Source organism: Tinamus guttatus, unplaced genomic scaffold (assembly GCF_059628265.1).
Source record: "Tinamus guttatus ecotype Peru unplaced genomic scaffold, ASM5962826v1 Tinamus_guttatus_pri_ptg000389l, whole genome shotgun sequence".
NCBI lineage: Eukaryota > Metazoa > Chordata > Aves > Tinamiformes > Tinamidae > Tinamus > Tinamus guttatus.
Window position 1 is genome coordinate 8,623,510 of NW_028288923.1, and position 27,887 is coordinate 8,651,396.

The 27,887-nt window shown below is 40.4% G+C and overlaps 1 protein-coding gene across 1 annotated transcript; it reads right to left on the reverse strand.

Annotated features, from left to right (window-relative positions):
• Window positions 1-958: 958 nt before the first annotated feature.
• Window positions 959-27,326, reverse strand: MBTPS1 (membrane bound transcription factor peptidase, site 1). Its single transcript, XM_010210975.2, has 22 exons — window positions 26,776-27,326; window positions 25,310-25,567; window positions 24,720-24,923; window positions 24,248-24,358; window positions 23,026-23,135; window positions 22,499-22,615; window positions 21,410-21,477; window positions 20,736-20,838; window positions 19,800-19,951; window positions 18,699-18,860; window positions 17,927-18,071; window positions 16,657-16,845; window positions 15,932-16,104; window positions 15,440-15,555; window positions 9,929-10,085; window positions 9,083-9,207; window positions 8,331-8,408; window positions 6,318-6,458; window positions 4,275-4,406; window positions 3,633-3,759; window positions 2,824-2,954; window positions 959-1,795 (listed from the first exon to the last, which is right to left on the reverse strand). Exons 1-22 carry the CDS (start codon window positions 26,960-26,962, stop codon window positions 1,599-1,601), a joined length of 3,183 nt encoding a protein of 1,060 aa, XP_010209277.2. The 5' UTR covers window positions 26,963-27,326; the 3' UTR covers window positions 959-1,598.
• Window positions 27,327-27,887: the final 561 nt, after the last annotated feature.

A 27,887-nucleotide genomic window follows, 5' to 3' on the forward strand; every position in this document is an offset into this window, starting at 1 on the left:
GGCTCCCTTTGACGAGGGCGACACAAATCCAAGGGCTGCCTGGGGCCAGCGGCAGACCCAGAAAAGCCTCCGTGTCCCAAAGCAGCTCCCAAGCCCAGGGCCCATGGCCAGGGCGGCTGCCCTCACCTCCAAGCACCCTCCTGGATGGGGGTTGTGAGGAGGGATGTGACAGCTATGGTGAATTATTATACCAACATCCATCAAATAAGCAGTATAAGCCTTGGTACAAGAAAAGTGAGGCAGGAAAAGCCTCTGTTTCCTGTCACCGCTGCTTCCCCTAACCCTTCCTGCAATAGAATAAGGCAAAGGGAAGGACTGTGGATGGCTTGGAAGGCTGTGGCCACCACTTGCCCTTTTTGGTAGGACTCTGAGGCCTAGAAAGCACAGACACCTAAAAAACTTTAGGAGCAGATTCTTCTTCTACTCTGCCTTGTTTGAGGGAATCCTGCTGGTCTGTAGAGTCCTGCGGTACAAAAAGAATCTCACGATGTAATTGGTAACTTCAGCAATGGGGGCAATGCGGAGAATCTTGTGTGAGGTTGGTAGTTAACTTTTCCTCCATGATGTAATTCTGGCACTCTGGGCTGCTCGTCGGCCTGGGGGTTGCTGCACCACGGCAGTTGCTGTGACGCTGTTTCCAAGCTGAAGACCACGAAGTGCCTCAATCATTTTTCAGCCCCCAGCCAAACAGGCTAAGCACAATCTTGACCAACACGATGGCATGGGACAGCTTGGGCCTGGGTCCTAATTTTAGCTGGTGACAAGTAACAGGCTCCCAAGAAGGACAAACCAAAAGAGGAGAGCCAAAATGCTCTGCACCTTATTGTAATACTACGTGACATCCACGCTAACACACAGGAATGAGGCCGCCTCGTAAAACCTTCATAAAAATCTTCTGTCCTTGACAATCTGCTCCCCAGGACAGGCCTGAGAAAGAAGAGCCACCCAACAAACCATCTGAGCTTCATATAGATAACATATTTATTGAAAATCTGCTTCACCAACAATGGTGAAATCATGACCAAAAATTACAAAACATCATGGTAGTTGGCTTTATAAAAATAAACTGCAGGACTATGTCTCACTGATTTGTACTAGTTTATCTTGCCCCCTCCCTCCTTTAATGACGTAAGTTATACTCTTCAGGATTACACCATTCTAGAAAATTGCATCCCGTCCAAAAAAAATGCAATTGCTTTTTATTAGCAGAGGTCCTTAAAGTGACTTTTACTCCCCCGCCCCTCCCCAACAATAAATATAGAAAATAGCCTCTAAACAAATAAATTTTAGTTTGGTCAGCTTTATAAAAAAAGGTCCATTTCCTCCCCTCTTGGGATATGTAGTGACTAAGCAGCCTTTCAAATGGTATTCAAGTCTTTGGTGGCTTCAGCTGCTTAAAGCTGCAGTTTTATGTACAGATGATGAGCTGAGATCCTTTTTTGATTTTTTTTTTCCCCAGACACCAAAGACTATGAGATGATGTCAGATGCGAATCACCAGCACAAGCACCGTGTTCACTGTGCCTTCCCCGGGAGCGATGAAGCGTTCCGAGGAGCAACGGGAGAAGGAGGTGGGTCATCTTTGGCAAGCGAGAGCTTTCAGACCGAAGGCGTCTTTGGAGGATGAGCCTGTTGCATCAGCTGTGGGCGCTTCACTCGCGGTTTCCGTCTCTTTGGCCGGCTCTTCGCTTTGTTGATCTGCACCACAAAGAACGCCAGGACCACCATGGCGCCAAGGAAGGCAAAGACCGGAATGGTCTGTCCTACGTCCTGGTTGTACCGGCCGGGCATTATACCTGGAAGGCCAAAGGGGTTTGGGAAGCAATTAGCAGCCACGTGAGCTACGAGGCCTCTGCGATATTAACGCTATCTAGTGCAACGATCCAAGGGGAGCTCTTGTTCTAAGATGAAACAGCTATAATCAGATTACGTTTCAGACAAGAAGATTAACAGCTGCAGACCAATTAGTGAAAATAAGACAGGATGCTAAATGCACAGAAAAGCATAGGCACTTTCACCTTGACCTGTTTTGGAACATGAAAGCATAATCTACATTTCTCCCACAACAACCACCTTCTGTTTTGCCTTAGAAGCAAGGAGAGAGATGCAAATACTTGACTGTAGTTTTATCACCAAATAATCTCCATAAATCAAAGTGAATACCAAAGCACCATGAAAACTGACTTTGTGCTCACTCCAGAGACCACATGTGCACACAGCAAGGACCAGCTTTCGCTTCCTTCCTTTTTAAAGGCACTTTTTGGTCTAGAGGCTCATAGCTTTGAAACTAGCTTTTAAACTACTTCCAGTTGGGCTTGTAATGCCCAGCTGATAAAGCAGAACACCATTACAGTGAAAAGTACTTAGAGTGCTCCAAATTATTTGTCATTATCACACTTCCCCCTGAGCACTGTTCAGACCCGTGCACTCACACAATGAAGCCTGTGTTAGCGCAAGATACCTCACCACAGCCTGCAAGGACAAGGACTATGGCTGACACCCACCAAACTAAACAGTCAAAATAAACCTTGACTGGCCAAAAAGCAGCTGCTGAAATCTTCCTCCCAGTATGTCACGCACACTTTCTTTTGAATAAACTGCTTATACACAAAAATATTTCTCTAAGGCTTCATCAGAGAAGCATTTACAAAACAACCACACTACTACTGGCATGTTTTTCACAATTGAAGTGAAACATGTGGAAATCTCTTCTGCTGCCCCCTTTTTCTCCCCCCCCCTCCTTTTTTTTTTTTTTTTTTTTTTTTTTTAAAGGCTATTCAACAGGCAAAGCAAAACAGCATCTTTCAGACTTTCTGATAATCACCTCCAGGAATGTCCCATGCTCCACTTTCTCCAGGGGACAGTGGTCTCACTTGGGGTCGGTTCTGTCGAAAACTGGGTAGAGCAACTTTATCAAGATCAATTGACAATAACTTTTGATGTTTCCAAAGGTTGCTAGAAGAAATTTAAAAGACAGAGGTGTTTGCCCACTTATTTGGTTAACACGAGGAGTTTTGCACAAATATATTGTAATATTGACAGCTGACACGTGTAAACTGCTCACTAAATTGGATCCAAACAATAATCCAGTTTATTCTTCAGGTCCTATGTCTTATAGGTCTCCACAGTTAGATCCAGACAGCACACTTAGATCAACTGTTATTTACTTACAAATCTATTTTTTGCATGCAGACTACCTAAAGTTACCTAAAACCCAGCAAACCAGGGCCTATGTGTTGACATGCTTCTCCAAGTGATGAACAAATGACACAGCAGAAGGCAGTTTGGTGAGCAGCCCAAGAAGCTGCTTTAGAAAATTACTGCAAAGGCAGGCAGTGCCTAGGGGATTCAAGCAAGTTCCTTAACTGTAAGTTGGGATCACTCAGACAACACTGAATTGACTTTAAAGCTTTTTTAAAAACCCCACAGTTAGATAAATTATAGGGTAACTATCAAATATATTTTATCAGGGTGAACGATTCGCTGAATGTGCATTATTTCCTCTTTGCAAGCTGTTCTTTCCCTAGGAAAGGCGTTTCACTGTTCCTTTCAAAAGCAGATGAAACAGCTGACTTTTCAGCTCGACTCAAAAGTGAGAACTGGTATAGAGCCATATTAAAGATGTATAATCACCTGGGGGCAGTTTCATTCAAAGGCTGTGGTTTGGCCCAGGACAGGTGAGGACAGGCTGGAAGGGAACGGGGTTTAGGGTCTCCCAAGTGAGCCTCAAGCACCTTGGAGTATCGATGCAGATGGTTACCTGTGATTCACAGAAGAGAGACTGGATTACTAAGAGACTGCAGGGTCATAGTTCCAAATGTTCACATCCAGCTAAACACTGCTGCTGTAAAACCAGGAGAGCTTTACAGTAATGACCCACAACTAAATGTCGCAGATGGACTTAATCAAAGGGTACCTTACAAAGCAGAACTGTGCATGTAAAACCAGATATGGGGTGCTGGTAAGCCAGGTTTTGCTGGCCATCACGCTATACGAATCAAGCACTTTATAATATATGCTCCATAGCTAGTAATTTGAATGCTGCCTAGTAAAAGTAGGTATAGGAAAACTCTCCATCTCTAAGCAAAACATTTTCTCTAATCAAACCACAATTATGTATTACAACCCCCCAAACCTGTCAGCGCTCTCTTCCAGTAAAACACAACATTATAGAGCCCACATCCAGCTAACAACCTTGCTGGCATATAATTCCTGCGTCTGACATATACACCCCACCCTGAGCTCTGTCACTTGCTCAACACACAAGGCGCTCACCTTCCATGCGCTCGGGGAGAGAGTAACCTGCTCCCGAGGGTGGTCGCTGTCGGGTTTCGGAATGGCTGAGGCTTGGAGGCGTCACCCCGTAGGACGTGTACTGCAGCAGGGCATCCAGGAGCCAAAAGCAATCTGTGCGAGATACAGCCCCCCCAGATAATCAACTTTATGCTGCAGTTCAAATGGCTTTTCTTTCTGTTGTCTAGACATTTGGAAACACAGTCAGTTTTCTGCTCGCCTGCCTCTGAAGTCCTATTCCCTGCCTTCCAAAAGATGCAGGTTTCAAACCCATACTCCTCCAAGAGGAGGCAAACGCAAAATTAATCCGTTCAGGTTTAAAATACCTTATTTTCTGTGTTACATCACTGTTTCATGCTCTTTTGGGCAGTAACAGATACAATGACATAGTCTCAAATACGGGAATCACAGGTTGGGCAAAGCCAAGATCCCCACAAAAATTAAGAGGCTTTCAGTGTGGAAACACAGGAAGTTCAGAGCCTATGACATCATTTATGAGGCACAACAGGGACCCAACTAATTGTTTAGAAGAACAAAATAAATAATTTGCACAGAAAAATAAGAACACGGTGATGTTTTCAGATTGGGGATCACGATCCCAGCAGGGATGCAATTTTGTTAAATTATGACTAAACGAAGAGTCTTCCACCATCATGATTTGTGATTAAAGGACAAGTCTTCCACCATCGTGATTCTCCAAAATTTCCATGTCTGGAAACAGGATGCAACTTACCAGCTATTTTTACCATGCATTATTTTTCTGAGAACTTTTTCTCCCAAAGAACAGTTGGCTGGGAATGGGAATTAATCTTCATAATCCTGGGGTCCCTTAAACCCTCATCTTTGATTTTTTAAAGAGGTCAACTCCATTTTAGGGATTTATATCCACGAATGTTAGGAATTTTCCTCAGTTAAGGCCACTGGTGTCTCTGCAGGAGATACAGGCCCTGCTTCACAACTTAAAAGCAAACTTTAAAGGATTTTTTTAAAGCCTTTTCAGTTCTTCTTGTTCCACAGGCCACACTGAATTTAACAGCATGAAGGTGCCAAAAAGTATCATTTTTCTATCACTTAATTAAAAGCCACACATCTCTTACATTACGTGCTTTCAAAAACCTACAGTAGGCCTAGAAGGCCTCGAACGTGTCGGTGTTATTGCAAGTAACAGAACCTGCCCAAAGACAGAAAAAGAGAAACCAGAAAACATCAAAAGAAAAAGTTTAAGAAAGATAGAAATGAACTAATGATGGGGAGTTCCTTTAGGCAGCAAGTTCCTTTAAACTTGGATAAATTAGGCAAGGAATGGATTACATAATGCACATTGATGCTTGAAACATCAATGATAAAAAACGTATAAAAGTTGTAAATGTACTTTTAATCATAAAAGGAAAAATAGAGTTGAATATTGCATTCAGTGCAGATGCAGAAAAAGACCTCGGATACTGGATAATCTTCACCCTCTCAAGCTGCAGCTTTATGAGTCTACGCTTTACATGTCAAAGAGGCAGGAGAAATCCGATCGATTCCTTGAGAACTTCAAAAGCCAGATCAAAGTACTAGAAAAAGGTCTAATAAGGAACTACCACAGTGCACAGGAAGAGGAAACGACTTCCCTGAGAGTTAAAGAAACTGCACCCACAGAACAACTTTCATGCTTGCTACCCAGAGTTGCAAATGAAGTCTTTGAAAACCTAAACAGAAATGTCTATTTTCTGACAGATTTACAACACTTAATTTACAGGAAACTCAAAAGACACGAAAGTACTAACGTACAACTGAAACGTTTAGCACTACTTTAAAGCCCTACAGGATATGCTCCAAAGGGGACATGACACACTGATAAGCAAACACAAAACAATTCATTTTCCGCAGTGCTCTGCAGAGTTTGGACTGATTCCTGGTTAGGACTAGTCAGTGATTTCCTAGAAAACAGTTATTACTGTTGGGAGCTATAAATAACCCCTATAATAATAATAAAAAATAACTCAGCTGTCAGTTCAGACCAGAATTTTTCTGCTAACGCACCTTTCTGTCGATGGCTGTCATCCAAGCAGTTTGAGTCACCATACAGGACAATTCTGCCACCACCTTCAGAAGGAACTTGGTAAAGTCCCAAAATAGGGACATTTTCAATTATAGCGGTCTCCTGTTTTAAAACTTCAAGACCTAAGGAAAAGAGAAAATACACAACAGGCCATCAACATCAATAGATTTGCATGTCAACACATTCTCTAATGTAGGCTTAAAAATGCAGCTGCACTGCTCTCCAATATCACAAATGTCATTCATGTCAAGAATTTTTAGAAAGAAACACAATGGCATGAAAAAAGCAAAACTGCTCCAAGACTCTGATAATGAAATTTCCTGCTGATGTCAATTTTTTCCTTCTTCAGTGGAGATGGAGAAAAAGACCTCACGTACTGGCTTACCTTGAACAATCTTGAAAGGAAAATCCTAATTTTTCAGAAACAAATTTTAAATCAAAACAACCTCCTGTACAACTTCTTTTATGTCTTTTCATTTTCCTGTAAAGTTTTGCAGGATGCAGTATCTTAGGAATGGGCCATCACAGTGCATATTGCTCTTCAGCACCTCTTTTGCGGCTTGCTTGACTAATCCTACAGAAAAACCTTCTGTGGAACTAAATGAAGGAATTCAGCTGTTCCATGAAACACAGCATCTCTCTCTCTTTGCAGCTGCTGCAGGACCAGGACTTTGACTGAGCACATTTAAAGCAGCAGGTCTGGGGAAGCCCACCTTAAACTCTGCTTGGTTTGCAAATCTCTGCGATTCTGCAGTTACCTCGTTTCCCTTGCACTTCACTTGTTTTAACTTCCCATTTAGGAACAAAGCAAAGTATTGTTTAATAAGGATACACAGGCCAAAAAAAAGGAAATGAACACACACTTCCCTGTTGGTTTTATTTTTTTCTCTTAAATCCTTGGCAAATTTCACTCCTTACTTGCCCCAGTGGCTCTTTACACTAGCAAAGGGAATCATGCTTCATTACATTCAGTCCTGCCAAGGTTCAGGTATCTGCTTCTCAGCCTTTTGTGAAACACTTGCACCAATATTGTAAAGAGTGATTTTTGAAAGAGTGTCATTTAAAAGCTGGCCTCCAAAAGCACTATAAATTCACAAATAAACTGGCAGCTTAGAGGCATGCTTGCAGGATATCTGCAATCACAATTAAGATAATATGTGAACAGAAAGATTAAAACAGAAAGTATGCACTTCTATTTGCATGCTGGAACCCTCCCATACACACAGATCAAACGCACAATCTGGTAATAGTGCCAGTGATTTGGTCCTACAGAGCTCTTCCTAAAGGCTCATTTAAATAAATAAATAAATAAACAAACAAACCAACAACAACAAAAAACCAACAACAACAAAAAAAACACTTAAAAATGGTTTGCTACAGTTCTGCATCACCACCTCACAAATTACATGATATAAAACTTAGAAAGGACAGATAAACATGGAGAACAGATCTTTACTCAAGCCTGAGACCACAAGTACACTGCACACCTGGAAATGTTTCCCTTACGTCTGTCCATCAAGCAGCACTGCCTACCAAACTTTCCTTACCTATATTTTCCTTAACTATGTCCTTACACCATCATATCATTCACATTCAACAAGGACTAGATTAATTCTACATTTAGATATAGTTCAATATCATTTGAAATTTATAAGAAATACGGACAAGTAACACAATGAATTACAACACAATTCTTCCCCCTGCCAGAAGATGGAGATTTCACACACACATGTGCAGATGACTTTACATATAGCAACACAGCAATATACTGAATATAAAGACTTGTATTTTACTGTACTAAATAAAATGTATGAGATCACGTTATAGCTGTCTGCTAGTTATCCAGCTATAGGTTCTAGACAAATTGAAAAAATAGCTACCCTTTCAATGCATTTTTCTCTCTACATCTTTCACCATTTTAGAGCTTGTAAATTTGCTTGTGTGGTGACAAAGAAATTCTGTTTATAATACAGAAAAGAGAAGAAATTGCATACCTTGATCCTTAAAAGTCTGTGCAATTACAATGCCATCTTCTGGAAACTTTGCAATACTGCATCCTGATGCATAATTCACTGAAAAACATCACAAAATCAGTTTATAGACTAGAAGTAACACTTCTTCCCTTCCTACCTTAATTCAGTGAGCTGTGAAAGCCACTCAGAAAAACAACAACAATGAAAAAGCCCACACACATTCCTAGGAATATTTCTCTAATTTGGCATATTTTGACCTAGATCACAACATGATCCACACATTCACGGGCAAGGCATTTCTAAACGCAATTTCCGGAGGTTCAGCTTTACCTACTGCTTTCAAATCTCTCCATTAAGGAGACTGACATTATATCTTTTTTCCAATTGAAAAGTTTAATTGCCTAACTGTTACCCTAAAACCCAGATTTAAAATGTGTGAGAAATGTAATATTTCACATTAGCAGTCATTACTTATACTACAGAGAACCTGTCTTCTTCCATCAACGCAGGAGAGCGTTACAAAACCCTTGGAATATGTGTTCCAAAGCAACTGGTCAGAAAATAATGATTTGGAAATGAAGCATCAAAACATTTCTGCTTTCTGAAGTCTAAGCAGAAAGTTTGAATTTGAAACCAGTGAAACACACTCATTTCGGGCGATTTCAGAGGAACACTTCCAAAGACCACAGAACAGGAATTATGAAGCATCTCAGGATTTTGTGACATGTCTAGATTGGGGAAATCCAAAGAACACACTGAATTCCAATACTTACTTTCATGGTTTGCCATGGTAAAATCACCTTCGTACAGCCCATCACTAAAGGCCATATTCCAGACAGAAAGCAGATCGTTAAGGGCAGGTATGTTAGCACCTCCAGTATCGGGCATCCACCATTGTCTACAAAAATGAAAGCATAACAGAGTTTATTCATATATAGAAAGCTCCACGAGTCTGAATTGCAAAAGATCAGGTTATCTCTCTGCAGGCAGACTTTTTCAAAGCCACTTAAACAATGAGACGTTTCACGTGCCAGAAAGAAATCCCAAATTAAAAATTCTTTGTTTGGCAAGGGGGAAACAACAATGATCCTCTTAATTGCTTCTCATTTCTCTAACAGTAGCAAATACCGCTCACTCACAAAATGTGAAACAGACCTTTCTATCTTAACAGCAACACAAAATAGACCGATAATTAAAATTATAAGGTCCTATCTCAGTCCCTTCTCACCAACAGTGGTACTGATGTATTCTCCCTTTGCACAATATACTGGGATAATTTAATACTAGATGCACAGGCTGCCAATACCGCTGCAACCCACATTTTCTTTCCAGTCTCCTCCTCAAAGACAAAAAAGCACCAACTTTCTTCTCTAATCAGTCTCCAATTTCTTAGCTTCTTTTTATATCTTTTTCTAGACTTTAAAAGAAGTTTACATTGACAGAAGTGAGCCTTCCCATAACCACAATAAAATGGGTATTCTATGTTCATCCTGAGGTATCCCCTTTCTTAGGGTAGCATGACAAGTGTTGTAAGTACACATGTGAATACACGTGGATTTTTAACTATACAAAATGGCAATTTTATGACATTTTATTTCCCACAGAGCTTATAAAATTACCTTGTGTTTTCATCATAAAACTTGACTTTCCTCATCACTGATGTGTTGTACCAGTCACTAAACACTATAAGTGAAAGGCCGTTATCAACATCCCTTCTCAGCTTGGTGATCTCTTCGGGAAAATACTCCTCCTCGCTGTCCACCATCAATAAAGTCCCTGTGTTTAAAAGAAAAACCAGAGTTCTCCAAGCTGCAAATGCGATGCTATCACAACTCACCCAACCAATGCAGAAAGGCAACACAAACACATATTTTGCACAGTATCTTGTCTGCGTGACATGCACTGCAGCTCATCTAAAGTAGTCACTTTTTAAAATATAAGGAAATTCAGTTTACAAATATATGCAATCATTAGTTTGTCAGCACAGTATGCCTTTTGAATCTTACTTATGATTGGTGCTCATCTGGTGCCATGCACCATTCATGTCCACTAATGTCTGGAGTACATTTTCCAGTGTGGTTTAAATGCTCTCAGAACAGAGCCAAATTGGTACAAGATGACAGCCGGACTTGCTGCAAAAGCACACACTGTGATACAAGCTAAAATGCTAACGTAAATGCATCCTAAACTTTTTCACTGCTCAAGCTCTAAACAATTCTGCACTCACTGCTGCAGAATTATAGCTGAACAGACAACAGTTATTCTGAAATTTGCTTTGATGGACACTTTGAAAACTGTAGTTGCATTTTGGTAGATCTGGCTACAGCTGCACTGTTACACTCATAGAGCTCACCCCTAACCTCCACCTATTCTGGCAATCTGAAAGCCAAATTCTTCCAATTTCTGTTGCCAAGTTTCTCCATTCCCCTAAGGAGAAATGTGAGCTGTAGTTGACAGATCTGCGAGTACAAAGCAGATCTACAAAGCTGTTGCCCTCAGGATGAGCTAAGCAAAAAAACACCTGTTAAATCTGACTGTTAAATCTGTTAAATCTGATTATGCAAAAGTGAGATCAGTATTTGCCCCACAAGATACAAATCAGAGAGCACTGCAATCCATTTGTCCTCCCTCACTCCTCTTCACTGAGGAAATTCTGGAAGCTCAACAAATTGCTAAGCAAATCAGGCAGAGTGCAGGCCTGGCCTTACACCACCACCACAGCTCCTGCACAGGAAACACCTGGGAGCTGCTGCAGTAATCAGAGGAGGAGTGTAAGCAACGTTCTTTTCTTCTCTTAACCCAATATACACTGACCATTCTCTAAACTTCTTTTTTGGGGGGGATAGTATGCAGGAAAGAACTTGTTCAGCCTTTCTATCCAATTGCCCAATAGGAACAAGAAAATCAAAAGGAAAGAGACAAGTTCCTTAATGTTGCTCCTTCTCAATAGTAAATCTTGCAGATTCAGAAGAGAAACTAATTTTGTGCTCCCCTCCTTTTTCTTAAAACTAACATTTCTGTCTCATTGCATATCACTGACTTCAAAAAGTTGAGCTATGGTGAGCTATCTCACCACATGCTGAGCTACTTGCTGATGAACCAGGACAAACAGAAGATTACCTGTCGAGGGTCACTCTTGCGCCAAGTGCCAGAGCCCTCTCCACAAGCCAGAGCACACAACACCTCCACAGAAAGTGAGGTCAACTCCCTCTGCTGTTGTCTGTAGCAGGGCTTTATACCCATGCAGGTGGGCATGCGCTGAGGAGCAGCACTCATTGGCTACAGGCTCCCAGCTGATTGGTTCTCCTCCAGGTGTTCGGTTGCTAGGCGTCGGTCCAGTTCCCCACAAACTCCACTTTCCTATATATTCTTACTAAGGCCCCAACATCTCCCCCTCTTTTTTCCAAAAAACAAAAATTAGCAATAAACATTGCAGCATTTACAAAAAACAAATTAACATAGCTGTAAACCTCAGCATTTTCCCCTCTTTTTACAAAAAACAAAAATTGGCAATATCATGCATCAAATATTACAAATAAAAACAAAGTAACATAGTTGCAAGCATAAATATAATCATTCCGGTCACGCTTTTATGTTAGTGTTTCATTTTTAAATTCCCAAGACAAAGAAAAATGGTCCCAAAGGAATACACAATTTCATTTTGCTTACAACCACAGAAATTCTTCTTGGAAAGGTAATTGTGCTCTTCATTTCAGCAACAGGAGAAGGAAAAATCTTGCCCTTTGGAGCTGGGGAGGATGGGGGTCCAAGTTAGTATGGTCAGACTGGATATGCTATCATTTTTAGTTTTCAACCGCTGGAAAGTTCTTCCAGTCACGGAGTCTGCCGCTCTTTTCAGTTCCAGACCTTGAGGAAGCTGTCCCACGATCCTGTTGCCACTGCCATTCCATCATCAGTCACACCTAAGCAACTGACACAATTATCATGACCCGCAAGGACACCTGCTCTATCGGCTTTCAGTGTATCCCAGACATTGCAGTTGAAGTCATCATAACCAGCTAGGAGGAGACGTAGCTGTCCCAGATTATAAGCTTGCCATCCTGGGAGGCACTGACTAGAAGCCTGGAATCAGTCCCCCAGTGCATTGCTTAAATTTTTGCCAGGCGTCCCCGGAGTGTTCTTCTAGTACGCATTTGAATTCTCCCCATGGGGTCAATGTTGGCTGTGATCTGAGTCAAGGTGGCGTTAGCACATGCTTTCCTAGCATACCTGATTTGGTTTTTCAGTTGCTCGGCCTCCTGGCGTAACTGGTCAAGCTCACTCATTTTCCTGTGCTAGAGTTGCACTTCACTGCCACCTCTGAGAGGACCACAAATCTGCTCTTCCGTCTGCTGCTCATTACTCTGCCCGGTTCATCCGCCCGCCCTGGCCTGCTCCCGGCGACACTGCAGCTTGGGGGGGCAGGAGAAGGAGAAGAGGGTGGCAGTTGCGGGGGGGGGGGGGGGGTCGGTCGCTGGCTCTTCTAATATGTGCACGTCAGTCTCTAATCACTGTGGATTTTGCCACAGAGAGGTTGACTCCTGTGCTTCCGCAGGTTGCGGCGGAGAGTTCACAGAGGCAGCCATTGTCTGGGGATACTTGTTTGCCGCGTCCCTCACAACGCGGCGACTCCCGTTTCCCTGTATCGGCGTGCCGTTTTTGCGGAACCGTGATCGGCACTCCGCTGCCTTATGCCCGAACCTTTGACATCTCGTACAGGTCCCATTAAATCCTCTCGGGGCCATATCCTCCATCCTGAATCTGTTGGGACACTTCCTCCTCATGTGTCCTAATCGACCACATAGGAAACATGTCCCATGAAATCTCTTGTCTTCCTTTCTAGACATTCTTTCTCCTTTAATTGCTGCGGCCAAAGCCGCACTATGTATTTTTGCTTTTTGTTCTTCCTCCATCAATGGCGCTCGGGCACAGGTCTCTATCATTTGGACAATTGAAGCTCCTGGTGGCAAAGTAGCTAACAGTTGCTTGCAAGTTTGGTTTGCGTTCTGAACTGCTAGATCCTTTGCCAATATTGCTTTCATTTCCGCAGGCACATTAGGTGCCATATCCAAGGCTTCCTTCAGTCGATCAACAAAGTTAAAAAAGGACTCATTCGGTTTTTGTGTTATTTTGGTGTATGGCAACTGTGGCGTTCCTATTTGTGGTAGTGCAAGAAAAGTGGCTAGCGCTGCATTTTTCGATTGCTGTAGTATCCTGGGGTGGAGCGCTGCCTGGGCCTCGGTTGCCCGGTAACGCCCATTGCCCATTAGTTGATCAAGGGTGGCGACCCTTAATGGATCGTCCATACTGCGATTTAGATTCTCCAATTGTTTTTCCTCTAATCTTTCCTGCCATTTTGCTAACCAAAGCATGTAAGCGGTAGAGGAAAGCAGGAGCTCCATTATCGCTCTGCTATCCGCAGGTACCATATGGGAATATTTAAACAGGGCGGAGACCTGATTTCTCACCAACTTATTGTCGTGCCCATACTGCATTACTGTTTTTTGTATGCCTTGAACAAATTTCCAATCGAGAGGTTCCCACCTGGGGCCCTGGGCTCCCGTTACTACAGGAGCTGCTAGTGGTGTTAATACAAATTCTCCTTGTAACTGAGCATTCTCTATGAGCCCTTTATACCGTGCTCCCGCATTAAATGTTGGATTAACAGGTGGCATTTCCTCATCATTACTTCCACCTGCAGTGGAAGTGGCTGGGAGCTCCGGCAACAATCCTTCTTCAGCTGGGTCACTTGCTCCAGCTGCTTTCTTTTGAATCTTAGGAGCATCTTTTCGTGCCTCCCACTGCTCCAATTGTTTCTCTACATTTTCCAACCCTTCGACTATAGCCCTATGGGCAGCCTTATATGCTGCCTTCACATCTCTGGCCTTGGACCCACCGTCTAGTCGCCGCATTTGTTCTAATAATTCTGTCATTTTCTCTGCCTGTCCCCGAAGTTCTTGCCGCATTTTTTGAACCACGGCATTATCATCGTCCGATCCATCTGGGATCGGTACTTTAACTGGGTCCACTTCCATTTCGGGCGCTGTGGGGGTTGGTCGCTTTTCCCCCTCCCATTCGGGCGCTGTGGGAGGTGGTCGCTTTTCCCATTCAGGTGCTGTGGGGGGTGGTCGCTCCTCCCCCTCCCACGGGGGGAGATACTCATCCACTCCCCCCCATACTTCTTGTTCGGCCAAAGTTACCGGACATGCCTGTTTAGGTGAGGTTACCTTTCTCTTATTATCTATTTTCTTACACTGAATTGGCTCAGTATTGTTAGTACATGCAGAACTTTCAGACCCGTTTTCCTTTTCTTCTCCATGGAGCGCTTCCCAAAACGCAATAGCAACTAACCGCTCAAACATAGGCCATATTAGACGAAATGTCTTTGTGAGGCGCCACGCTTCCTCCGAGCCTAATTGTACACCGTTCCATAGTTCTCTTCCTACTCGCTCCCATGATTCAAATTTATATGCTTGGGAAGCTTCTTCTATGATTTTTTTCTTCTTACAAAATAGCAATAAATCAGTTAACTCGGTTTTCGAGACCTCAATCTTAGTTTTTTGAGCAAGCCTTACGAAGCGTTCAACAGTATCATGTTCCATTGCTGTTGCAGCAACTTCCACTCTAGATGCGCCAATTCCCATTCTGACTCACCAGGCCGTGGTCACAATCCGCTTTTCTCCAGTAAGATCCCTCGCGTTCTCGCACGATCACGTCGGGGTCACCAGATGTCGAGGGTCACTCTTGCGCCAAGTGCCAGAGCCCTCTCCACAAGCCAGAGCACACAACACCTCCACAGAAAGTGAGGTCAACTCCCTCTGCTGTTGTCTGTAGCAGGGCTTTATACCCATGCAGGTGGGCATGCGCTGAGGAGCAGCACTCATTGGCTACAGGCTCCCAGCTGATTGGTTCTCCTCCAGGTGTTCGGTTGCTAGGCGTCGGTCCAGTTCCCCACAAACTCCACTTTCCTATATATTCTTACTAAGGCCCCAACAATTACCACTGACAGCATTTCCAGAACCAGGAGATTATCACGAGAATTCACCCTTATGTTACAGGCCTGAAAAACATCCCTATCCAAAAGAAAAGTGAGTCTTGCCCACTTGCTCACCAAGTAAATTCACACTTACCATACTGGCTCGCATCAAAACATGTGAACGGTGAACCAAGAACCTCAACAAAGTATCCCATGCTTCTCAGGTGCTGGTACATGTCCCTGAAGTTTGTGTGGATATGGTCACCATTCCTTAAGAAAATAAAAAATGTTGAAGACATCTAAATCTGGCATGTATAAAACTGATTTAAATCCCCTAATACATTACTTGCTGGCTTTACTTGCTCGCTTTATTTTCTAGAAGTTCCATATTTTCAAATGGTAACTTACAGTTTTCCACTCACAATCCCCTCCGCAAGATTCTTCACTAATTATACTGGTTCTGAGCACCTACTTTAGTTTACAGAGAACTAAACCAGCAAAGTAAGAGGTTAAGCACATCTCTCATGCAGCACAAATCTATTCGTCTGCACCACATCATAGAGCCAGGATGCAATTCAACAAAAGTATCCCATATTCTTAACATACAATCAAGAAACACTGATTTAATAGAACTCGAGATAAATACCAATCTAATGGATCATTCTTCATCCTCAAGTTATCCCTGGGGAAGTATCCTGGTGGATAACGGAGATTGTGATACTGATCCCAAAGTACTCGCTTACTACGAGGTGGAGTAGGAATAATCTTCACTTTTATTGGAAGCTTCACCGTGGAAGTCTGCTCTGCACCATTCTTGGACTGAAGACAAAACAAACTACAGTGAAACCCTTTTTCCCCCACAAGAACACTCTCCTTTTAACTATGGGTCATTACAGGCCAAGAAAACAAGGTAGGAAATCTTCCTTTTGTCACTACTACCAAATACGGAGACCAAGAGATGACTCTGGCTTAAGTCACCATAACTTTTTTCCCCCTGCACTCAACAGTTTATATCTATGTCCAGAATTTAAAAGTGTTTTAGAACTATGACTTGATTTAAGCACTCAAACCCTTAAAATGTTCTCCAATAAGCATAGTTCCAGAAGAAATAAAAATATTTAAATAAGCTCCATTTCAAAGCATGTTACTTAGAATAAATGAAGTCAGTCTCAGAGATAGATTTCTGAATTCCAAAGTGTATTCCATTCGCAAATTAATCCTGCTGTCAACTATGACACTCTCCATTTTCTTGACCCATATCTAATCTATACTTAAAATGACAGGACTATAACCACTTCCTAAGAAGATGCATTTGTATATCATTAAGCACACTTAATAAAAGCCAGAAAAATCAAAACAAACAGAACTTACATCATTTTCCGCAGGGGATGCTATCGTGATCATAACATGACCTTGAGCAATGCCTTCCCAAGATGCTGCTTTCTTTGCTACTGAGATAGAAATTGCTAAGTATCCAGACCAAGGCCACAGCACGGGGGAATAGGAGAAAGCCACTTCAATATTATCCCCATTTTGTGGGAGATAGGGCTGCCAGTCTGGCTGTGAAATGAAGAACGAGGAATGTTGGTAAAACAGTGTTTGCAATCACTGACTTTCGCATGTGTAGTCCTCGTCCTCCCTCCACAGAAACAACCCCCTAAACTTCTCTGAAGATTATGCCAAATTGCAAAAAGATACCAAAGTTTAAAAGCAAGGTGTTGCACCAGTAAAACAACTTAGTCATGACAGCCTTAATAATCTGGGCTATAGCTTCTCAGCACAGAGCTCTCCAAGAAGGTGACTGAACAGCATATTGTTGAAACGGGCCTAGTTTATTATTCTGGGGTCCTGTGGAAACATTTATTGGAAGAAACATTAAGTTCTTTTCAGGAACGAAAAGAACTGTTGCTGATCCAGACTCATATAGATTGTGCCCATTGTGCCTGAGCATTACTCTCAGCTCATGATGTTGGCAAACAGTTTCAAGAGTTTTCAGAGCAAGCTTAAATCTATAAAAGATCTTAGAAGTCACACAACCAGGTTGAATTGCAGATTATTTCGTGGGCCAGAGTAGGTACCTTATTAAACTTGTATTTATTTAACTTGCCATTTAATTTTTGTTGTATTAGTTTCCATATGTTCTATGTAGAATGTTCTACAAAAATAACTAGAATCCTCCTAAGGCAACCAATGTGTTCCACAATACTGCAACAGGAACATATTTTCCTGCAGGCCTTGGTAAGTCAAGGCATTCAGGTCATTCTGACTCATGTAAAAGGCATGTTTTATAATGTCACAATCCCTGGGTGCCCATGTTCCAGACCAAACGAGAGGAGAAAGTCTAATCTTTGTTCCAGAAGACCTTAAATACGATCGGAAAAATACAAGAAGTCTCCGAGTGCTTTTTAATCAAAACTCTTACAAAGACAAAACAATACATGTACCTGAAACCAGTCAGCACATTGCTGGAGAAAACGTGAAGGAAGTTTACAACCATAAACCTTACTATTCCAAGTGTGTGTATCTTTCTCTCCCCAGCAAGAAAGCATCGCTGTTGTATTCAATTTATGGCTGATTTATGGTCTTTTCTGGGAAGCATTTAGCAACATTAGTAGTCGAGACTTGGAACAGAGTGTCTTACCTTGTCTACAATTCTCCCAGTGACTCCCATACCATTAAGGATAGTAACATTGACAATGGTTGGCATCCCTCCATAATATATAGGCTGAGAACAATAGGGCCACATGTAGGGACATTCCGTCAAGTCAATATAGCTTGGACTCAAACTGCAGCAGGGTGGAGAGGACAGGATGGGGAGATGTGTTTAAAAAAAAAAAAAAAAAAAAAAAAAAAAGCAAAGACAGTGAATAACACAAGTACATGACAACATAAATAGCTGATGTATGAAAAAGTTGCACATTAAATACGTTAGCCATGTTTACGCTATCAAGCTCTTAATTTGCTTCCCTAATCTGCACAAGAATCTTCTTTTCCCTGCCCATTTTTTAAATAAATTTGTTTGAAACAATTTATATATTTTCATATAGCAAAAGTATCTTCTCAGCCTAATAAGAACATTCTTATTCTGGTAAGCCTATTTACTTATCTACTTTTCCCTTTTGACCTGCATTATTCACAATATCCAAGAGTTTAAACTGAATCTAGAAGAGAAAGCAAACTTAGGTTTCAGAGGTTCTCCAAAACCTTATCCTGATCTAACTTGAGCATAAAATACCAGACCCTTTCATTGATTTTCCTGTCAAAATTCAAATTTCAGGATTACATAAGATCTCTGCAAGGTCTCTTCATTGCATAAAGACAGATTGCTCAACTAAGTTACACTCATATCACCTCCTGAGAAGAAATACTGCAGATAATAGCATATTAGTTATTAACTAAGGATTAAAATTAACCTGGCTTGTGGTTTATAGCTGTTGAGGATCTGATAAGCTCTCAGAAGATCCAGCTTGCCATGTCCTTGTTCAAACATGTTGACTCCAGGAAGTCTACGTGCTGATGCAATAAGGGCCTGCTTCATACTTGCTGGATTCACTGTTTCACGCTTCTGAACTGTGCTGAAGTGGGAAACATTAGATCACCTTAGGTGGCCTCTATTCTCATCTCTAGCTAGTCGTTTATTTACCATTCTGCCTCAAACAGTTTAATCCATCTGATTGATGAAAAATACAACCAAAAATTAGGCTGGTGTCAGCAACAACCACAGTTCATACTTGCTAAATATTACTTGATTTCTCACAGGAACAGCTAAGGACGAAAAGAGAAAGCGCCAACTTTTATGATACATTTCTCTCCTTACAATGTTTTCCATCACCAGCAATAGTTCTAATCTGAGTTATGTTTTGATATGCTAGACAAAATACTCTGAAAACCAAAGTCTTTGTAGCTGGAAATTTGCAGGACCACATACATCTTCTGGGATATCAGAAGGGATGATGATGACTTAGAATTTTGGCCCTAAATTTTTCAAGCAAAGATTTGTCCAATCCTTAAGCAGAAACAGTTACAAACTCAAAAGTAGGAGAAAGTCCTACTTTCTTTTAAGTTCATCAGTGCACAACAGAAGCCTTATCCAACTGGATAATAACCAAGAAAGCCCTAAATCCTACAAATTTACATATACTTGGAGAGTTATCTGCTGTAGGTGCCTACTTTCAGCAGCTACTCTTCTGCTATGGCACAAGTGACAAAATCGTAGCAACTTAAAATAATTAAAAATATATAAGAAAATATTGTAACACTGTCCTATTTATATTTATATACACACATATATATATGCAATTATTATTCCAAACAGGCCTCACATTTCGCCTAGGAGATTTAGAGTTAGTCAAATAAAGTAACATCTCAGGCAGAAGAATCCCTGATTTCATCCTTCAGTGTTTGTTTTCCTATACCTAAGTGCAATTTATATTTATTTGGTGCATTCCTTTAAGGGTCTCTTATGGTTCAACCTGCATCAATATATTTTTCTGAGATTCCTACTTAAGGCTTACCTTACTAACAATGTAACAGCACCTGCCACCACAGGAGATGCTACACTTGTCCCAGAAAGGGAACGGCATCCACCTTTCATACCAGAACCTCTCACTCCAGAGCCATAAGTAACAATATCAGGCTTCACTCTCCCGTAACCTCCAGGCAGCTCCTGTGAAAGAAGACATATGAATTACTACCCAAATAATTACTGAACATCAGTTACTTCATTTTGGCACCTAAATTAGCTGCCAGCTGAAGTAAAATGGTCAATTACATTAGCGGAGGTTCAGCACCAAGGAATATCGAATAGTAGTAAAGAATCGAACTGCTTATTAACACCTTATCTGCTCAGTATATCAATATACAAAAGGGCTGTCAGCTTCACTGCAGTTTGCTCTAATATCTATGCTACTTATGAAACCACTGACAAAATGACAACCGAGCTGTCAAATGGCTAATGAATGAGATGCAGCACGACACAAAAGGCAGAAAAAAAAAAAAACCCACTGTAGTAGTGCACTTAAGTAAGATCACAAGGCAATCTCCTCTGAGCAGTACCAGTTGTACAGGTGACTGCAAACTGAAAGGAGGGTAGGTAAGGACAATACTACATGTAGCATCTGGATGCTCGCACTAAAGACAGGATAAAAACAGGCCTGCATTTTTAGGGAGATTTGTCCACACTGGAAAGCCCTCACCATGATTCAAAGGTAATGGGCATTTTCACAGACATGAAAAAGAATTCAGAAACTGTTGAGAAATCCCAGAAATAACATTTAAGTTTCTTGTTTCAAAACTTGACATCTTTGATGGAGCCTGCTATCGCATATTAATACATTCGATGCATATTAATGCACAAGATTACCAAAAAATCCCCAACCATCAAAATTATTCTCTTTCCAAAGCCCTTATTTTGTGGGCAAATGTGGCTGGCCATAGTCAAAGCCTCTTACCCAAGTGGTCATTCCCCTAGATGAAAAACGAGCTATATTATCTTCAAAGTCAATGCCACCTACTCCAATCACATCCATCTGGTCAGCAGGGTTATTGAGAGTCCTAAAAGAAGTTGGGAAATAAGACAGGAAGCAAAAATGACCACAATTCTAATGCTATGCAGATAACGGACATGCCACCATTGGATTTTTGTTAGACACTCTAACGCCCACAGAAATAATTATTGCTACTATCCTATATATTCTATTGGTGAAAGCAGCTTTTCGAGCAATAAATTCCACTGCCAAAACACAGATCTTCAAAACACAACCAAATTTTTTAAGGTATTCATTTTAGAAATGTGCCATCCAGGCAAGATGCTTCTGTAATCCTTAAACCTGAGATCTGTACCCAGAGAGATCTGCTTCTCCTAGCAGTTGGAAATGCAGCTGTTCTTCTTCAACGGACTTTCCATTATCTGAATGAAATATATTCAGTTGAGTATTTCATAAATATATTAGTGAGGCAAAGGGTAAAGACAATGGAGGAGGGAGTCTAACTTGGGCCTCTTTCAAAAGACAGACTACCTGTCATGGATTACAGCCAGAGGAGGAAGGAAAACTTCCAGGACAGAGTTGCTTCCAAAATAAATATAACATATTTGCCTTTCTGTAAAATAATCCCCGAAACTTACCCATACAAAGGTCCATCGTTGCCAATAGCAGAAACCATGATCACATTGTTAGCCGTCAGTTCCCATACCTACCAAAAATAAAAAAGAATCATTTACAATAAGACTCCACAATCAAAAAAGAGTTTTCTGAACAAACGTGTACTCCATGGAGTCTGATGGCAGCAACTATTAATCCAACCCCTCTGTCTTACTGAAGATTATAAAGTACATCTCAATTCTATATTCTATGCTGAATATTAGGTGACCAGTAATCCTGTTGCAACAGTGGCTCTGCTGACTGTACATAACCAGATTACACTGAAGAGAAACTGCCTATAACAAAATGCTCTAGGCACCGAAACTCAAATTTCGCAATCTTCTCAAAGATTCTCCTGTGGTTCCTCTAGGAGTACTCTGGGAAGAGTGAAGTCCCTGTCAAACCAAATTTCAATATAATTTTGGTAAGAAAGGGAAATTTTTTATCCTCAAATTCCCTTACCTTTTTTCAGAGAAGATTTTGTCCCTTTTTAAATATAAATTAATTCACTTTGGGCTTCTGAAGGACAGATCAACAGTTCGAGGGACCATGACATTTACAAAGATAAAAACATAATTCCATCTTATCCTGAAACAAATTCGTAATTATATGGCCATATCAACTACTTGTACCTTTTTAACTAGTTATTCTTAAACAATTTGCTGTCAAAATTCACAATACATGTATTTTTACTATGAACTAGATAAACCGTGTAGAAATTTTAAATTAAGTAGAACCTGGGTATCAGCTAAACGACTTCTATTGTGGGCCCACTGAGTTACCTCTTTGTTTGGGAGCAGTACAAACAGCACTCTGTCAAGTTTGTTTATTAGAATACATTCCACTAACTAAAAACCTATCACCAGTACAGGGCTTCTCTCCCATAAAAAATATTCCTAAAAACTACATGTTTTTAGGACACCTGTACATGATTTCTCTCACACAAATGAAACCCCACAAAAGAACCAGAACTTGTCAGCAGCTGTGGCAAATAAGTTGTTCTTATATCCTTGACACAGCTGCATATCTGCCTCAAGAATATAACCACAGAAGCTTTAATTCTCTGTACTAACCTTGTCAACAAAAGGATGATCCATGAAGTCTGGTCCACCAATACTTAGATTCAATACATCTATTTTCTTTAAAATTGCATAATTAAAAGCATCCAGAAACCAAGATGTATAGGAGACCTGCATAAGAAAAGGGGAAACAAAAGCTGTCATTTAAAAGCCGGGGACTCCATGATGATACAGACCTCAGAGACAGAAGAAACACCACAGAAAAAGCACAAAACCAACAATTATTTCCAACGTTTCTAATGCTCGATATATCGAAATAACAGCTGCACCTCTATATTGATCAGACTTTTACACATTATTTCTGAAGAATATACTGGACTGGGAAACTCCAGGACATTGTACAATAATTAACTGTCTTCTCTCTTTCAAATACAAAGGTGTATTGTTCTCACTTATCAAACACCATGTCAAAATGTACACTCACAAAGAAAAGGATTAATCTGTATTAAGTGACTGTATTGACTCTATTAAACTGTATTGATCTAGACAGGCAGAATTTAAAACACTTTTAAAATAGCCACCTGATTATTGGTGAACACTCTGAAAATGTGCAGTTCTGCATTTGGAGCAAATCCCTGGCATTCTCGCATGCTGGCTATTACACCTGCTACAAAAGTTCCATGGCCTAAACCTGTCACAAGCAGAGAGAGATAACAAAATAAGACATTATAATTCAAAACATTTCATTGTTAATGATTTAATGCAATAAAAACACATCTAACATAACATACATTCTCATTCTTTATAGTCTGTTCAGTCCTACAGGTGAGGCGAAGAGCCATATTAAGCAATAATTAAAGAGCAAATGCAAGTCACAAGCCCAAATGTATTTTTATGTAAACTCCTCACAAGCTTTGTTATCCTGACCATAACTAAAGAGTAAAAAATAGGACCAGAAAACACTTTTTCCTTCATCTATATAGAAAAGAAAAAAGTTAAGCCTTTGCTTTACAAGATTAGCCACAATATATTTACGTGCTCAAAATCTGTCTATGTAGTAGAAAGCGATACCAAAAACAGGCAGTGTAATGCAATAAATTCTAGATGATAAAAGTATGCAAGTGCATTGAGCAAGATACACATACACACTGAACCTGTAAATGCATTAAATGTCAAATGACTCACTGACCTGGACTGTATTAAGTTAATAATCTGTAAAAGTATAAAGTCAAAGCAAATCAGGATCAACACAAGAAAGAGGAACACAGAGTGTAGAAAATGAAAAGTTCTGTGGGCATACACCTGCCTAGCATTTGTTGATGAAAATTATGTAAATTAGAGATAAACTTCCAGAAAGCCACCAAAACTCGCTAGCTACTGGACTTCACAATAAAGCAAAATATTCTCTCTCATATTTATGAAAATACAAATGAACTGTGTAAGAGCAGAATACAAAAAGGAATGGTAAAGAAACGACTACCACCTCTCACCTCTTGCTACTTTCATACTGCATTTATGGCTGCATGTTTTCTTGTCCTGACACTATTCAAAAGGTGATGAAACACCACACCTGATTCAAAAGGGATTCACTCCACACCTTCTTGGAGCCTTAATATTATTTGCTGATTGTCATAGGAATACAAAGCACTCAGAATGGTGCAAAATTAGGATTAAAATCTCCAGATATACAGCTTCAACGCCTGTTAACAGATGTGCTACCACAGTAGCAGCAACTTTACAATGCAAAAAAAGCACTCACACCAGTTCCAGGAACAATGTAATCAACACTACACAGTAACCTACCGTCATCCAAGGTTCTCTCATTAGTCCAGTTTGTTCTCTCCTTTACATTTTTGAAATGTGGATGTTTTTCACTTAGTCCAGTGTCAAAAACTGCTACTCTCACCCCAGCACCTGTAATAGAAAAGTATTAGTTTTTCTCTTTCAGCTTCATTGCAAATTTATTCTGCCATAATAATGAAATTTTTTATGCATAATGCACTAGACAGTCCACAAATCCATATATTCTAGATCTTTAACATACTCCACTGCAAAAACTCAGCCATGGAGTATAAATAAGATTTATTTTGCCTAAATCCAATGTACACACACAGGCACAAAGGTGCTCTGTAAGAATACAAAGCATCTCTAAACAAAGTAATTCTCATCCTTCCTGGAGATGTCACTCAGTATAAGATCAATACCGACAAAGACAGTTCACACATCCTTATATTGCATTTGTTTTCCAAAAGGTAACTGTTCCAAGGCAACATACCTGTGTAACCCATTTGCCAGAGGACATCTGCCTGCAAGGTTTGAGCTACCTGGCGTGGTATAGCTCTCAGCAATCGCCTGCTTGAATGTCGACCCGTTGCATGCCAGAAACCAGAACCTAAAGAAAGACTTGCTCTTCTCAAGGGACGAGATGACTGCCATTTCTGAGTCCATCTGGTCTCATTGCAGTGCACTGTAGGATCAGCTGTGTATAATCAGAATACAGAAAACAGCACGAGGAAATGAAGAAAAACAGGATTTTATCATTATGCAAATATACAGATCATCCTGCTACCTTAAAGCAAAAATTTTAGACAAGCAAGCACCCACTACCTCCAGAAATACTGATATCAGGAAAAAAAATCAGTGAAAAAAAAACAATTTTATGTGCTAAGGGATATAGTAGCCCATAGTGTCTGGCAAGCAACTGCTGCTGCTTTCCTAAACAAACAGAAAAAAGAGTAGATTTCTATGAGTTAAAGAAAACTCACAAGGCACTGCTGCCTTCTCATTTATGTAAGGCTGAGTGTCTTAATATTCAACATATTTTTCCAGAATGGATCTGATGCAACCACAGAGAAAATTACTTACACTCTGAATATTTGAGAGATCGGAAGACCTTCCGCTGAGGTGTTACTCGCTTGATGTTTGGATGATCTTCCAGGGTCAGTACTCCATCTTTCTGTTTCTCATTGATTTGAATCACCTCAAAATCACTAGGATAGTCACTGGCTGGGTTGTTGCGAGGTATGATCCTCCAGTTCTCAATATCACTGCTTTTTAGTGCACTTGAAATAAATTTACTTCTAGCTTTAGCTGTGAAGTATCCATTAAAAGCCACAATGTACTCTGTAAGAAGAACACAACTCTTCAGAACTGATCCTTGAACAGCTTCCTAATGTATTCCCATCAAAAGGATCTGAATACTTCTATCTTCCAAACGAAAATATTTAATAAAGGAACTAACGTAACCTGGGTTTACTAATTTTGCCAGTTTGGAGGAAAAGCTCTAAGGACATGAATTTTAAAACACAGTATCATGCCTGTAAAAAAAGCTCAGTCTTGTAATATCAAAACTTAGGCTTGAACAGTATTTGGATAAAAACAAACAGCTGTTTCTATGCATTTTTCCAATTTATTTCTGCACTAAGTTTCTTTTTGGATCATGAAACACCCAAACCATGGTAAAGACCTTTGAACAGATGGAAGAATTGTAAACAACCTGAAAAGGTAAAACAACAAAGTGTGCAGAGCACAGTGAAAGAGAGAACCAAATTACAGTTACATCCAACCATACAGACAACTGTCTTCAATATATATGGTATATATTTAATATATACAGACAACTGTCTTCAATTAGCAACAGCAAATTTTTGACACTATCTACGACACAGAGAACTCAGCTGGCCCCAACAGTCCTTTATCTGGATAAATAACTTGTGGGTAGATCTCATCCCCAGCACACACCACATTCACCCCAATGAGCTTTTGGTTAACTATGCACAAAAACACGGTCACTGATTTTCTGCCTGTAGGCAGAAGGAAAACTATGATTACTTGAGAAAAAAAAAAAAAAGATGCAGAGTTAAGGCATAAACTGAGGACAACTAAGATGCTGACTTCTAAGACCGAGTCAGATAAGCTAGGATACAACGTGAACCTAAGGTTTGAACTGTTAGCACAGAAATAGATATAAAAAGCCTCCGCACACCTTTCCAGAACCTCTTGTTTTTTTAAGAGTTATATAACAAACTATATGAACCTACCGTTCACCTTTCTACCACATCCCTTTGGCATTCATATATTAACCCATCTGAAGCTATTTCTGTCTGTTAATCACTTCAGCATCCTCCTTATTCCCCCCATCTTTCCTTTCTTGTTCTGAGAATCCTGGCTCCAGTTAAACTGAGAAATTTGGGGAGGAAATCTATTTGAATACAGAGAATTAGCAGAGGATTCTCTGGCTATAGACTCTTCAAATATTACATTCACACAAACACCACAGATGAGTAACATGCACTTGAACTTCATATGTATTTTTATCAATTCTTTATTACCATGCTCCACGACTGTCGAAGTGAATTCCACTTTCAAGGTAAGGCGAGAACATCCAGGACATATGTGAGCCTCATGAGAGGAATTTCCTAGTCTGGTACCAAGGTGTTTTTTGCCACAGAGTAAAATTACAACCAGAACAAACCAGATGTTTGCAAACCTCATGGTCATAGAAGAAAATGGCTTCATTTCAAAAATTCCATATATTCAAATCACTCGTTTCTTCTTTGTAAATTAGTTCATTTTTGTTTCAGCAAAGGTTGCTTCCACTGTGCTGTTCAACTGTATATTCTTAAAGCTGTGTCCAAAATAAGTAGAGATTTCATGGTCTTTTGAGGTAAAGCCTAATAAACAGGCTCATTTCTTTCTACGCTTTTTCTCCATTTTGCGTTAAAGGATTCGTCACTCAGGATGCAGTAACTGAGTCCTGTACTCCATTTCTGCTGGAAAAGTTAACCCACCAGAAGACTTAGCAAAGTTGTTCGCAAGCTAACCTGTAAGGCAAGGCAGTAAATAAAATGATCAGATTCATGCTTCTGTAGATGCATAACCTGAAAAACAACAAAAAGTATGTTCTGCAGCTACAATCAGAAAAAAAACAGAAGTTGCTCATGTTTCATTTTGTAATTTTTCAAGAATGCTCTTAAGTCTCTTCCTTGTTTGCGCAAGAGCACTCGTGTATTGGGGTGCTGATAGAACAGACAACTGTGACAAACTCTCTGACCCTTGGTGCAAGGGGAGAAAACAAAAACACATTCAAGGTCCAATGCAAACAAAAAATAAAGAGCAAAAAAAAAATTAGCATGACAAAAATGTCTACATTCACTTGAAAATGATTTTTTAAAAGCAGAACCATGTTGAAAAATACTACTACTGCTGTAAGCAATTTTACACAAGGGGAATTAGGTTCTAACTCTACTCCAGGCACTAGCAAAAATACTACCAGAAATATTACATGGAGGAAACTTTCAGTTCCTGTGTTTGAAGAGGAAGATCAGAATGAAAAATTCTTTCAAAATGTCTTGAGGTGAAACATGGGTTACCAGTATGTGGATCCCTGAGAAAAAACGTCTTGAGGTGGAACATGGGTTACCAGTATGTGGATCCCTGAGAA